Source organism: Cheilinus undulatus, linkage group 9 (assembly GCF_018320785.1).
Source record: "Cheilinus undulatus linkage group 9, ASM1832078v1, whole genome shotgun sequence".
Classification (NCBI taxonomy): Eukaryota; Metazoa; Chordata; class Actinopteri; order Labriformes; family Labridae; genus Cheilinus; species Cheilinus undulatus.
The window spans coordinates 10,593,733-10,609,780 of record NC_054873.1 but is presented as its reverse complement, the minus strand read 5'-3'; the positions used below and the strand labels follow the sequence as shown (position 1 = coordinate 10,609,780).

The following is a 16,048-nucleotide window of genomic DNA, read 5'->3' as shown; positions in this document are numbered from 1 at the left end:
TAGACTCTCGGAATAACAGATAGTTTATAAAAAGATCTTTGCCAAGAACAAGTGTATGTACGTCTATTATGTGTGGATTTGTCAGTGAAAATAATTAAAAATGATGTTTAATTTTTTCAAGTGGGTCCTGGGGGAGGGGCTTAGCTTTTCCTAGATAGTAGTAGGGGGGCCCTGAGGAAAAAGTGTGGGAACCACTGCCCTAGGCCATGAACACTCACCACATTCACACCAAACACCACCCTAAAGGTGTAGACTTAGCATATTATTTTTCCATGCCCCCTGGTAATATGCAAGGACGTCCAGAGCACGGCCAGGGTTATCAGGTGATTTACTCACCACATCTAAGTCTTACAACAGCCTCTCGTTTTGGTCCTCACTTTCCCAAAATTAATGCACAGTACTGTGTATCACTGTACTTTAAATGAGATATATGGTTTAACAGAATTGTTTATAACAATAGAGTTTATGTCAAGGTTGCTATGAAAAGGAGTTTGTAATTTATTTCCAGCAAAAGAGGCTATACTGCAGCATTTTTTTTTTGAAGATGACTTTTTATGAGTTGAGATAAATCAAAAAGTTATTTTGTGGATTTCTATGGTTAAATTTGTTTGCTATGGTGTGATAAAGGCTTGAATTTCAGTATACTGTTGTTCAGCATTCAAAATTATTTTGTTCCCTGGCCTCAAAGAGGGAGTTAAAAATCACAAAAAACAGTTAATGAAAAATACATCAATGTCAGCATTGGCCCTGATTTTCACAATCAGTGCATTGCTTAGTAGAGATTAAAAGATTAATTGGTGCTATCCAGCTATGTGTGTGCACACAAACTTCATGTAACACCGACATACGCCAGTGCAACAGTCCAGCAACTCGGTCAAAAAAAGCCTTGATCTGGCCTGATTTGCTGCAGAAAAATGATGGAAGAGTCTTTTTTTTACTGATGGTTTTGGGTCAAATACATTTAGAAATTTAGTTAAAAACTGGAACTGTTAGGAGTCTTATTAAGCGTTGTTTTCTCTTAATTCAAATGACTGTTTTCAGGATTCCACTTTTAGCTGTTTCCTACTGAATATAGCCGTCTATCAGCTCACATGGAGCGCCATCTTTGGAAGTCATAATATGGTTAATTTTTAGATTATACAATACAATACAATACAATGCAAGAACTTTATTTATCCCTGGAGGAAAATTCAATTGTCTGGGATTCTCATCTGTTTACTGTAGAATTATAAAAAAATATAAAATACGTGGAACGTCAACCTGCAGCACACCTAATACAGCCATATAGCCCCCTTAATCTTCAGAGCTATGCTGGAATTTGTGAAGTAGGAATTTCCAGTTGAAGTCAGTAGCCTACCCTGTGGTCCCACCAGGACTTGTACACACGAGACACCTGCAGAGACTGTTTACCACATAGTGACTGGGTCAGGTGATCATCTAGCCATGAGGGACTCAGACTGGGACTCCTTCTGTCTGAAGGATTATCTTTTCTTTCATATGTCAGATTGCTGAGTGACAGAATGGGGGTAACCTGTCTGGATGAGCTCAGCAGGTGGCATGTCACCTTCACAGGAAGAATGTCACATCATCCCACTGGAAATGATTTTTCTGCATCACCTAAAGCCACCGATAGGTAGAGCAGACAACTGCATCATATCAGGAAACACCATAAGAGAAGCCCTGATATCAGGCCTTGGGGAATCTTCCCCTCGTCTGAGCCGTTTACATCTCAGGCCTGCAGAAAGATAGTTTGTCCAAGAGCACATCCCTTTTTTAGATGTGCCGGCTAAGCCCAAAAATTGGAGCCAAATATGGACTCTGCTAGGAGCGGTGAAAGTGTATTTGCTTGCCTGAAGGCAGAACACCCACTATCCCCCATGCATGCACCGGGGATGAGGCAGATGCTCTCTGCTTTCCCTCCTCTCTGTTTTATCCCTCCTTTTATCACTGAATAAGAGGCTCTTAGCCCTTCTGGACATTATGCAGAGATGACTTAGCTGATAATAGCACCACCCACCTGGCCAGATTCTGAGCATTAGAGGAGGACTGTTGTTTGCAGAATCCAAGAAAACATCTCACTTTAGTTTACACTGCTAACAAAGCTGATGCTGTCAAACATCTGTTTTCAAGGAGGATTTGGGAATCTTGTGACAACAAGTGACAGATTTTGAGGCCAATCCCTAAAAATACTCTATCCATCTGTTTGATTTGGTTTGTCTTAATGTATAAAAGCCAGCTGTATGTTTCATTATAGGCTGCTCAAAACTTCATTTATAGTGCTGTGAGAAAGTACTTGCCCTCTCCTGATTTATTCTGGAGTAAATACAAAACAAAGTTCATAAATAATGAGTTCATTCATAAAGGGGGAAAAATCCACACCTATCTGGACCTATGTTAAAAAGTAGTTGCCCCAAAACCTAAAACTAGTTGTTCCACCCTTGGCGGCAACAACTGCAACGAGCATTTGCCACAACTGGCAATGAGACTTTCACATTACTGTGGAGGAATTTTGGTCAGCTCTTTGCAGAATCGTTTCAATTCAGCCACACTGGAGGGTTTTCCAGCATGAACGACCTGTTTCAGGTCGTGCCACAGCATCTCAACCAGACTTATTCCAGACTTTGACAAGGTCATTCCAAAAAATTTTTAAGCTTTTCAGGGGTGGACTTGCTGGTGTGCTGCGGATCATTGTCTTGCTACATAACCCAAGTGTTCTTGAGCTTGAGGTCATCAACTAATGGTTGGACATTCTCCTTCAGGATTTTCTGGTAGACTGTAGAATACATGGTTCCATCAATTATGACAAGCCGTTCAAGTCCTGAAGTAGCAAAGCTTCAGTCCATCACACTGCCACTGAGTGTTAGTATGATGTTCTTTTGATGAAATGCTGTGTTAGTTTTACACTAGATATAACGGGACACACACCTCAGTCAGTCAGTCCACAGAATAAGTGTTGGGGATCATCAGGATATTTTTAGTCAAATGTGAGATGAGCCTTTGTGTTCTTTTTGCCCAGCAGTGGTTTTGACCTTGGAACTCTCCCTTGGACACCATTTTGCCCAGTCTCTTTCTTATTGTTGAATCACAAACACTGACCTTAACAGAGTCAGGTGAGGTCTGAAGGTCTTCGGATGTAGTTCTGGGTCCTTTTGTGACCTCCTGGATATGTCATTGATTCACTCTAGGAGTAATTTTGGTGGGCTGGCCACTCCTGGGAAGGTTCTCTGTTGTTCCAAGTTTTCTCCATTTGTGGATAATGGCTCTAACCATAGTTTGCTGGTCCCAATCCTTAGAAACGGCTTTGTCACCCTCTCCAGACGAACAGCTGTCACTGACTTTGTTCCTCATCTGTTCTTGAATTTCTTTACATGGTGTCATGACGTGTTGCTTTTTGAGATCTTTCTGCCTGCTTCACTTTCTCAGATAGACTCTATTTAAAGGATTTCTTGATTCAAAGGGTCTGGCAGTAATCAGGCCTGGGTGTGGCTAGTGAAACTGAACACAGCTTCACAAAAAGTGTGGTAAATAACATTTAATCTATGATCTTCATGATGGTGGGTTTGGATGGCTTTTTTCCTTTGATAAATGAAATTATCAATTGAATTCACTCTGGTTATTTTTGTTTAATATTAAAATTTGTTTGATGATGTAAAACAGTTAAGTGTGATGGATATGATGAAGATAAGAAATCAGGAAGGGGGCAAATACTTTTCCACAGCAGCTGCATGCAGCAATCTCATACTCAGCCTGAAACAGTTGCAAGTGTGACCTGTAGCGTAAAAAGCACTTTGAGATGTCAGACAAGAAAAGTGCGATGCAAGCTTGAGTCCATTTCCCAAATCTTTGTACTTAAATCCCTGAAATCATGAGATCCTGGGGTACACCAGTGCTTGGCTACATGAGGATAAATGAGCTAACTGTGGGAGATTATTGAAAAACATTTACAAAATAAATGATTTCATTGGATTAGTTCATATGACATTATTTAAGACCTCTTGTCTTAAACCTTGGACCAATCATATGAATAATGGTTTTGACATTATGTGTCCAAAAATGAATGGAGTAAATGTAAAGTCAAGCTGAAACTGATTAATAAACATTGCACAAAAAGTGCTGATTAAAAGCTATCTCTCCACTAGAATACCTGAGGTTTGATCAGGGGAATACTGTCTGAAATATTAAAGTGAAAGTCTGTGATTTTGACGCTGTAGAGTAGCTTGTATACCAAAAAAGTGTGCCAATAATCCAAATCAGGTCACATCACCCATTCAAAGTAGTGTCACTACATTCACTGTGCTTCGACCCGCTTCAGACACTAGATGGCCACATCAGCCCACTGTACACTCCACCATCACACCAGGCAATCTAGGGCAGGTAATCTGAAAATGGGCTCTCAAATTGATGGTTTATATAACAATCAATGCATTTAGCACCTAAGAGGATGGGCTGCAAATTTAATTTGGAAGGACACAATGGCTGATATTTCATTTGAGGCAGTAATGAAGGAGCTGCCAAAGGCAAATGACTTAGTTTGCTGATGACTCAACAGGATACCACCATCTCCAGAGTGTTTGGGATTCTGAGGGATGCCAGACGTCTGAGGCTGTATCCCAAACTGAAATCTTGGACACAGGAATGTGTTTCTGGCTAAGTGCTGGGGACTGAGGAAGCGAAGGTGCACAAACTATTGGAAAACAACAGCCTGGAGATTATAGATCACTGTGAGCACCTACACCATGGTAAACAGCCACGAATAAAGGAGACAGTGGTGGTCTGTTTTAAATCACAGGTCCCTGTCTGCAGTGTCTTGTCTCTCTATCTATCTATCTATCTATCTATCTATCTATCTATCTATCTATCTATCTATCTATCTATCTATCTATCTATCTATCTATCTATCTATCTATCTATCTATCTATCTATCTATCTATCCATCCATCCATCCATCCATCCATCCATCCATCCATCCATCCATCCATCCATCCATCTAGTTCTACAGTTTACTAAGCTTTGTAGTGTGCCAAGACCTCCTACAGGTGCCAGCGTAACCTGCAGCATAACAGTATGTGTTAAAATGTGTTAATTAATACAAATTTAGTAACAAAAACACTTCCAGGCTAAAAATATTAGGACAATAGAGTGCAAATAGTAGAGGTTCCCAAACTTCACAGCCCACAGCGCCCCAAAATAATAGTGCCAGAGACTGCACAGGCGATGTTTATGTGTGTTTTTTGAGTATGTTTAAAGATCACCAGACTACTACATTGTAGCTAGGTTGCATTGCAACTAATGTCCTTATTTTATATGGCGAAGAAAAATAATTTAATCTCCAGACAGTCTTCATTTTCCAACATTTGTGATACTAAATGGGTTGTTCTGAAGAGCTCAGTGACTTCAAGCATGGTGCTGTGATGTCTTGGTTCCCAACCTGAGGTCTGGGAACCCCTTAGGAGGGTGCCAGAGCTCTCGGGGGGGGCACGAGTCTGCTCTGAGGTTGTTACAATTTGATTTCCACATGTAACAGAAACCATGGAATAACACTTATAAGTAATTCTTAAAATGGTTTTGGGGTAAAGGAATTTATCTTTAGGGTTACTTTGTTTGGATTTACACTAAACTAAATTTATGTTATTTTTGGCCACAAAGTATCACTATTTTTTTGTGTCAGTCTTAGGGGGGCTCAGATTTTCTTAGATAAAAGTAGGGGAGGCTCAAAGGAGAAAAGGTTGGGAACCACTGCTGTGATGGATGCCACCCTTGCAATAAGCAATTTGTGAACCTTAATCCCTGCTGGATATTCTGACATCAACTTTAAGTGACAGGATAAGAAAGTGGAAGCGTTTTGGAACAACAGCAACTCAGCCACGAAGAAGACGACCACGTAAACTTCAGTGACTACACAAAAGTCACCAACGCTCTGTTGATTCTGTAGCTGAAGAGTTCAGACCTTCCACTGGCATTAATGTATGCACAAAAACTGTACAGCAGAAGCTTCAGGGAACGTGTTTCAACACCTGAGCCGCTGCATGCAAGCCTCACATCACCAAATCCAATGCAAAGCGTCGGACGGAGTGGTGTAAAGCACACTGAAACTGGACTGTGGAGCAGTGGAAACATGTTTTGAGGAGTCTGGGTTTGGCGAATACCGGAAGGTTACCTGCCTGACTGCGCTGTGCTAACTGTGAAGATTAATGGAGGAGGGATAATGGTATGGGGCTGTTTTTCGTAGTCTGGGCTAGACCCCTTATCTCCAGTGAAGGCCAATCTTAATGCCTCAGCATACCAAAAAGACATTTTGGACAATGCTATGCTTCCGACTTTGTGGCAACAGTTTGGGGAAGGCCCTTTTCTATTCCAACATGACAGTGCCCCACAAAGAAAGGACTATAAAGACATGGTTTGATGAGCTTGGAGTGGAAAAACTTGACCGGCTCACAAAGCCCTGTCTTCAACCCAATGGAGCACCACTGGGATGAATTGAAACAGAGATTGCAAGCCAGGCCTTCTGGTTCAGCATCAGTGCCTGACCTCATAGAGGCTCTACAGAATGAATTGGCATGTAAACCATGTGGAGAGCCTTCCAAAAAGAGTGGAGACTGTTACAGATGCAAAAGGAGGCCAACTCCATATTACAGTTTTTCTCAGTTGCTTTGGTACATTTCTCAGATCAGAATTGAAATTGTCAAAACTACTTGTTCAATCTTCACATCATTGTGTCACTTGTGCACATCAGAAAAGCAGTTTCTCATTTCTTTGAACAAGTTGCAAATGCTTTGGTACATCCATGCAAATGATTCTGTACAATTCTCTGCTGTTTCCTACATTAACAATTGCTTCTGTCATATTGATCAAAATGTATTATAATGAGTCTCTGTTGAATAGTCTCACCCTCCACAACATTTAGGCATTAGTTCATCGCATAAGTCTTTACATGCAAAATGGCTGAACATCTTGTCATAATATGTCAAGCATATTTCTATACATTTCCATAAGACTTTTTTCCTAAATCTGTCCTGAATTGGTAAATTGCTCCCAGGTGAATCTTGACTTTCTCTAACAAAGGGAAATGAAGCATTAGATCAACCAACAATCAAGGAATTTGATTGAGGAGAATTTGATGATTGAGGAATTTTCTCAGCATGGAGATGGAAAGTAAGTATATGATCGCCAGCCACATACACGGATGACCCTTTTGGCTGCCATGGAGGCACCGTGTGATGACATCACAGCAGATACCAGCAGAGGCTGGATAAGACACTCTAAAAGATTCTTTCCACGCTGCATCGCAAGAGAAGATATTTGTTGTGATGTGGATGAGAATTTGTGGCCCAACAGACAGGAACGTCAGGAGGTGTAGGAAGACTGCACTGTAATTCCTACAGCACTGCATGTACAGAAGATTGTCCTACGTTCACATTTCTACTTTTGTTTTTTTGTTTTTTTTCTTTGTGCTATGCAGTGCTGTCTTTTCCTTTCTGTATCACAATGACATTGTCAACAAATTACAGTACAAACAGTAAAAGCAGAAATGTGAATCTTGTCCAGTCTCTTGCAATCAACCTCCCACATACACTAAGGTGTAACTTACAATTTACAATAACTGTCATCAAAACTTTAGCCATAGTTTACATCAGAACATCCCTCCAGAGTACACTGTTATATTGACAACATGACTAAGCGATCTGACTGTCTTATCTGTACACAATGACACAAGGACTTGTCATTCTGATGGCACTGACATGCTTATTGACACAGATATTTACTGTTGAGAGATGAACTAAGGGTTTTGAGCAAGAGACTGGCTTTTGCATGGTGTTTTGCTATTTGTATGAATCGTTTGAGAAATGCACTTACTGTTTTGCAAATGTTGAGGATGATTTGAGAAATGTACCAAAGCGACTGAGAAAAACTGTAAAGTACATGTATTTAAATACTGCGTCATCACAGTCCTTGTTGGTATAATGGTCAGGCGGCTGAATACTTTTGTCCATAAGGTTTATGTGAATGATCAGAAACAAAACTGATTGTAATGCAACATTATCACCACATATAATTACCCTGCTAGTTTCAACAGGGACTTCAAAACTGGATCAATATCTCCAGGTACCAGGATGCACATCAAAGTTTGGGAAATCTTACCACAAATCTTACTAAACTGTCAAAAAAGTGGTATGACATAGAGAGACAAATATATAGAGGAACAACAAAGAGAAGCAGACAGTCAGACTGAGAGTAAAAACACTAATCGAGACCAGCTGTGTCCTATGGAACAGGGTAAATGGGATCAGCAGTGAGCTTGAGCAGAGCAGAGCAGAGCAGAGCCTCGTCGAGGCCATGTTAGTCATCATGTCTGATCATCTGCTGCAGAGGTCACTACACACATGCACACTTCCTGCCTTAAATCAATCCCAGTGCAGCTGGGTCAGGCCCAGCTCAGTGTGCGTGGAGACATCCACATATCATTATGTTACATTCTGCAGCCGCAGCAGAGGAGGCACAGGGACTGGATGCCGCCCTCACTCTGCCAGAAAGCCGCGGTCTCGTCAACCATCTTGGTTTTCCAAAAATACGGGTTGCCAGGGAGACGCGGAGCCGCAGGCAGAGCAGGGAGGGCTGAATGACACAGTTGGTTTCCAGTTCTGTGAGCTGATTACTGCTGCCTTTTTTTTCCCTGCATGCTACTCTAACAGTAGGATCTACTTTATTGATTGTTTCAAACTTTTCTTTCAAGACTGACGTAAATCAGTTTGAGAAAAAAACATGCTGGAAACCTGCTGTAGATCCAATTATATCAAGTGCTATTGAATCAACACCTTTCTTTTGACAACAAACAATTATGATGATGAAATTATTTTATAACAGGAAAAAGTGAGCTGAATTCACAATGTAGGAAATGTAGCAGGCAGCAGCACACAAAGCTAAAATGAGCACATGTGCACATCATATATAAAGTAGATGAGGTCAGCAGTTTTTTTTGACTATTCTGTTATTTACAAAATAACTGTTCATAAGTATAACACATGCCATACATCACCTGAAAGCTCTGATTCTTACAATTCTGAAAATGTGAACCGCTCCAGGATAAAAACACCACAGCAGCCACAATTAATGCAACTGTCAGACTACAAACAAACAAATCATAATAAAAGTGACTTGACTCACCATGCCTGCTGCATCAGAAAGAGTCTTCACAATCTAAATCCAGTCAAATATGTAGTCTAGAAACAGGATTACATGCATAACATTCATTGACAGGTTTTGTGTAGTTTGTTGTTCTCAATAGCCTGCTGTATTTGCTGTAATAATGTAATTTTTCCAGGCTATTATTAGCATCACTATGTCGCAACATCGCTGCAGACCTCTGACCTTTAGATTGACACCTCCTTTGACCAGTTGGGGTCTTCCTTACTCTTTCCAGAGCCTACGATAGCCAATGAGGGCCTTGGTTGAAGGAAGGTGCCCGCCTCTCTTTTGATGTCACCAACCACAGCCAAATAAAGACTGGCATGCTGCTAGTAACATGAATGTAGTGACATTTGAAAATACTAGCCGTGTCCGAAACCACTCACTCATTCCCTACTCTTTAGCCACAATTTGGTGAGCTGCATATATTGGAATACTGTAAATAGTGGACTATAGTAGACCATGGGGTCATCGCCATTGCAACTAGGCTACATGTAGCAACAAGGCTTATAGATATCCATGACAATCGCCAAGGGTGGAAAGACCTCGAAAAGATTTGCAAAGATGCAAGGAGTAGATTCCAGCCAGGCCAAAAGACTTGTAACCCTCTGAGCCCTCAGCTATTTTTAATCATTGAGTCTTGCCTGGACTTATTGTCTTTAAAAGCTTGTATAACATCAACCCTGTGGTGCACAGTCACGCTCTGAACACCCTTTTTTCAGGACAACCTGAGTTAGGTTACGGGTTAGACTTTAAGACTATGTGCGCTGTCACTTGAATTAAAAAGAAAAAAAAAAGTTATGGGACTATAAAGACAAAAGAGAAACAAAATGTAAATTAAAAGTCAAAAATATTCACGTGTAACACAGTAAACAACAATGACAAGGGTGTTTCTAGCACAAACTTGTTCACCCACCTCTTTGGAACAAAACGTTAAAAAATAATCATTCTGTGGCAAAAAGTCTTCAAAATATTCACATTTTAACAAAAGCAGTCCTCGTGCTTTTGGGAATTTGATTAATTATTCAAAGCAGTTCCTGTCTGCAGTGACTGAGGGATAAATTACAGCCTCTCTGTGTCTCTTTCTCTCCATTATGAGTCATTCAGACTCTCTTCTACAGTTTCTGAGTGTCTGCACATGAGCTGTTTGGCAAAGCATGTCGTGACGACGGATCAGCCTGCCATTGGTTGTCACAGCCCATCACAATGCATTCTGGGATACAAATAGACAATATGGTGACAGCATTAGCTGCTAACTGCAGGACGATAAAAAAATGGATTATAAATGGATAAAAAAGCTGTTCAATATCATAATAACTGGTGGGGATTTTATCTTTGAAGATCCTGGAAAGTCAGCCAAGTTTCACGCTTGCTAGAAAACACACTGTAAGAGCTACGAAAGCGTGGATAGCATCATTAGAACGGGCTTTCAGAGGAAGTGGCTACGATTTATGGTTGATTTATGATGTTTAACAAGATTTTACAGACAAAAATTCCAAGTGAAACACAAAAGTTCACAATGGAGCTCTAAGGGTTAAATACTGTGCTGTGGAGTTGTTCCTCAGGTATTACTAGACCATGAGATTTTTATACCGTTACATCCCTACCATAAAGTAAATATGGATTTTAAGTCATCCCCAGACACCCCTCTGCCACTGCGTTTATTCTTTAAATGAAGTCAATTTTCTAAAAGAATTAAATCATTTAAATGTAATTAAAAGTTAATTAGTGGAGTTGTTTTGAATGAGAAGAAGTCTGACAACAGGAGATTTTGTCCAACCTATTAAAACTAACCAAGGAGGGTGGGGCTTGACAAAGGGTCAGTTACAGTGTCATACATATTGCTTAGAAAATGCAGAATTTTTTGATGTCATCATTACATGTAAATTGACTGTTTCTGCTGAGGTTTTATATGTACAGCAAGATGAAATATGAGGGATAAGTGTAAGCCCTGTGATAATAATCCCATGTCCCCTTATTCCCTCTTCTAGACTAAAGTGAAATATCAGCAAATTTGAGGTCTTATTAAAATGCACAGAGTTACAGTATACCTGAAATTCTGCTTGGCACTGCACTGAGCGAATACAGTAGTGAATCACTGCCCATGCTTATGTAGCGCACATGATTCACATTTTGTGAGCAGTCAGGCTAAGAATATGCTAATTCACTTCTATTTTATGGCTCTTTGTTTTAACAAAAGTGCTGTGGAGGCCACTGCTGTACTGATTCAGCATGCGTCATCGCCTGAGAGGTCAGCATCCCTCTGTGTCCAAGTAAAAATTCTCCGCATTTATTGTACTTACTGCATGAAGTGAATCTAATTCTCAGTTCATACAGGATTCATGAAAGCAGACTGCAGCTCAAACTTTCCAGTATAGATGTGAGAAATCACTGCTGAGTTCATTCAGAGTTCATTAATTCTTCAAGCTAGGATTTTAACTAAAACCTTTAGGATTTCTAACTTCAGGCTCCAATTTGGTTGGTTTCTCCTGCTTTATATAAGCACCCAAAAACAACTTGATTCAGAGACCGTCTTGTCAGAAAATCAAACTGTATCAAAGCAAAGCATTAAAAGTTTAAAGGTTCAATATGTAGAATATTTGCACTGAAATGTCTCCATTGATTCAGAGTGATTCATCTGTTCTAATAGGTTTTTTGTTTTCAACCGTACCTCAAATACTTTTAAAAGATGGACACTTGAGCCTGTGGTTATGCTACTGTAGCTCATACATGTTTAGTGCTGCCTATTTGTGATGATTATTCTCTGCCATTGGCTGCACGTTCTGTTACCTGACACGTAACTCCTTCCCTTAACCCCACTACTAGATATGTCCAAGTTAAGTAGAGACATACAGTTAACGTTACTATGTTAGCCAAAGCTAAAGCTAGCCACCATTTGCATTCCTACTTCTAAAATGGGTCTAGCTTTAGCAAATGCAGTATAAGCTTATGTAGCTAACATAGCTTTGTTAGCTTAAGCTTGGCTTTATTAGCTACATAACTATGTTACCTATTTAGCTTAAGTAGCTAACATAGCTTTGTTAGCTCTAGCCTTAACATTTTAGCAATGTTAGCGTGATTTTATAGTGCCAAGTTTTCTTTCTGCTAGCAGACTGTTAACCTTACTTTTTAAAATGTTTTATTAGTGGGTTTTGCAGGGCATGTTTTATGACTTTTACCTTTTGGTTTCATTTACCCCTACCTTCACCCAGACCTAAACAAAGCCAAAGTTTTATCCGTTTCTATAAGTTTTAGCAATTTCATAAGTTTTAGCATGTATTTCTGATCTGACAGAGGCCGTGTCTCACAGTAGTGGTCTGCAAGGGGAGGGGCAATTGAGATCTACGGTCTGCAGCCAGACTATCTTAAACATTACTGGCCAAAGACCATTGGGTCAGCCCACTAAATTAACTTTAGCAAAAAAGTCCCATCCCAATTTAAAGGCCCACTAGGGTGATTAAAAAAAAAATCAGTATTTTACATTTGTTTTATGACAGGCCTTTGTGTTATGAGCCACCAGGCCAAATTTCAGTCATGAAAAAACATTTCAGAGCGTATAAAAAAGCTTCACAATCATGAAAAATGAGGCAGTAATATTGGCCCTAGGATGTTGTTGGCAAGTCTGTTGAATGTGCTAAAGCCACGCTCAGTCACGAGAAATACGATACTCTCAAATTATAAACAATGCCAGAACCTGACTGGAGGAATCATTTGTCTGCTATGTTGCTATGATGCAACTCTTTTTAAGCCAGCAGAGAAACAATTAAATGTATGTCATGACAGATGTAATTTAGAGCTAGAAAGTCTCTGTTTCATTTTCTCATCCTGCATTGACACCTTGGGTATTCCTAATATGTCATTTTCTGAGTAAGGCTAAATCCATCTCCAGTTTATGAGACATCTTTGTTTTTAAATTGCTGCTAAAAGACTCCATTCCCTGACATTGCTTACTGAAATAAAAGGCTTCAAAGATGATTAGCATTGGATGCTTTTATTGTGACAGACTAAGGCCCCGTCCACATGGAAACGAAAACGATATATTGCCGTTTTGAAAAAGTTTTCTGCAAAGACAGGGTCTTTTCAGGAATTATCCAAGTAAACACAGAACCACTGAAATGACTGAAAACGCTGTAGTGTGTATGCGAAGCCTGTAAGTGGCGCTGTATTGCTGCCATGGAAATGGACCAAAGGAGAGAAGAAGATCTCTACAGTCTATGCAGAAAACTGACACAAACTTTCTTTTAGGTGCCCTTCTGGTCGTTCTTTGTGTTGGATTTAAGAACATATGGTTTATGCGTTTCATGGTGGTGGTAAAGGAGCTTCAGATTTTGCTGTAAAAGCCATAACAAGCTCAGTAGCTTCTGCAGCAACCCTGTATTCAGCCATGTTGTTTTGGTTGGATCTGCACAGGTGTCGTAAGAGAGCTAGGCTATGTGTGACGTAATTGTTTCAAGAAAGATGCAGTTGGCTGTCCACATGGAGACGAAACGGCAGCCGTTTACGGATTAATGCATTCTGGCACCCGTTTTCAAAAAGTATCGTTTACAGCCAACCAAAACGCTGTTTCCTGTGGATGAAACGCAGATACGACAGATACGATTGATTTAAATAACATTTTTACTCAAGCAAGAGTAAATAAAAACAGTTTTGCTGCTCTAACCAATGGTGACCATTTGGGTTAAGAATTACATTTGCTTATTATTGCTTCAAAGTAGGATGTCCCATATTTTTTTGCCCCTCTAAAGGACTGGGCCCCAGCAGAACTTCCCCTTTTTCTTATGGGCAAGCTTGCAGTAATGCCTTCAGCCTGTCAGCAATATGCACAAGTTGAAAAACTTCTTCAAACTGCAGGAGAGAAAGTAAATAATTGCAAAAAGCTGCTTCAAACGGTACTGATAGAAAACTGCAGGGAAGCAAATTATTCTGTCCATAGCTCCATCTTTTTATGATAAAACAACTCATTTCCTTATTTCAATAATAAGTTATTTTCCTGTGACAAAAACAGCTGAGTTTGACTCAACAGAAGAAATAAGACAACAAAAACAAAGTTTTTCACAGGCCTAAAAGAGCGTCTCATAGCTAACTTTTGTTTCTTTCCATTGAGAGCATATGGGAAGAAAGTCAGAGCAAAGGCACACTTAAAGAGAGATACATTACCTCCAGTCCCGTGTTGCGTGTCAGTCTGGGTGGCTCATCGTTGACTGGTATGACAGTCACTGAGATGGTGACGGGGAGGCTCCGCCGCTCGATCTCATAAATGGAGGCAGAGAGTGTAAAGCTGTCCTCGGTGCTCTCGGTGCTGTCATGCATGTAGTAGATGTGCCCAAGTTTCACCTGAAGGAGACAGAAAGGATCTAGTTGTCACTCAGTTCAGAATCAGACATGAGTGGTAGAAAACATGATATGGGCAGAGGCAGGGTGAGACCAAAGGCTGGAACAAAATATACAGTGTGACGACATCTCCCATAACACTATTATCCAAAAACAGAGTCTTTAGTCAAGATTCTAATTTCTTTATTTTATTCACAGATTTTTGCTTTTAGTGTTATTTTGCCAATTACTCTGGGTGCTACTCAGCCTGTGAAAACAGCTGCATAATGTTGACTCTTGCTCTGTTATCCAAGCTTTGTTTTTGAGACTACTAATTAATAACAAACAGTCTGCATTACAAAGTGCAGTTTGAATCCTCTAAAGACTGTTAAAGTGTCTCTAAAAAAGATGCTGTCGGTTTGGACCTTGACCCACACTAAGGACTAAAAAACAAGAATGCCTCTTCCTCTGCTGCCTCCACTGTCCCAACGCGTTTTAAAAGTCTGACTCTTTTTAGTCCACCAACTTTATGAAAGCAGTAAATCTCTAGAGGTCCCATTTAAATCCCCTTTAATCCAATACCATCTTTGTTTGAAGTATATGACATGGATGTGATAAAGGCAAAAAATCAGTTCAGTCAAATTTCTAATTTGTTTGATCTTCACAGGCCAAGGGTTTTCAAAAGTGGGAGGGACTAATACATATTTGATCTTGGAAGGTTCTGTTGACCACAGAATTATCTCATATTATCATGAATAATGTGGATATCAAGCTATAACAATGCTCTACTAAATGCTTGGATTTTATACAATTATCAGAATGTTTTTACACATCATTTTGTTGCATTGATTTAGGAGTGCAGCCCAAAAAGCAGTTTGACACAGTGGAAAATATCTTTTAGTCTTCTTGTAGAGAGTTCGTGAAATGCCTTGATGCAGTGTTAATTTTGGCAGCCCATTTTAGATTCAGTCTTAAGACAAAAACTGTTTTAGTTTCAGTCACATTTTAGTCCTGTTCACCCTTCATACTTGAGTTGATGAAAACTCTGCAAACGTTTTGGCCCATTTTTTATAATTTTTTTTTTCCTGAATTTATTTTTGGGCCTTTTTGTGCCTTTATTAGATAGAGGAAGACAGTGGATAGACTTGGAAACAGGGATGACAGTGGGGAGAGACATGCGGCAATAGGCCACAGGCTGGATTGGAACCTGGCCCACCCACGTTCATGGTGTGTGCCTTAAACCACTCAACCATCAGCACATCCCAGTTTGGTCCAGTTTTAGTTGCCAAAAAGTCCTTACATTTTAGTCTTTACTTTTAGTCACATCATATTTTCTCTCTTAAAAAAATAGCCAAATTGTACAAAGAACAAACGCTCATTTTATACAATCAATAGCCTACATAAAGTAATTAGAAATAAACTGATGAAAATACAAACATTGGATAACATTTTAATTCATAATGGTACTCAAACTAATGCCCCTTAATGATCAAACTCTTTATTGATAATATTAGTAATATTAATAGGAATATTGGTGCATTTGGGGTGGAAAAAT

General features: G+C 39.8%; 1 protein-coding gene across 1 annotated transcript in view; it reads right to left on the bottom strand.

Annotated features, from left to right (window-relative positions):
• Positions 1–16,048, bottom strand: part of cspg4 (chondroitin sulfate proteoglycan 4) — a 133,618-nt gene that overhangs the window by 20,794 nt on the left and 96,776 nt on the right. The window contains exon 6 of the mRNA XM_041796001.1: positions 14,341–14,517. Within this exon, the coding sequence (XP_041651935.1) occupies positions 14,341–14,517 (177 nt within the window). The remainder of the gene's footprint in view (positions 1–14,340; positions 14,518–16,048) is intronic.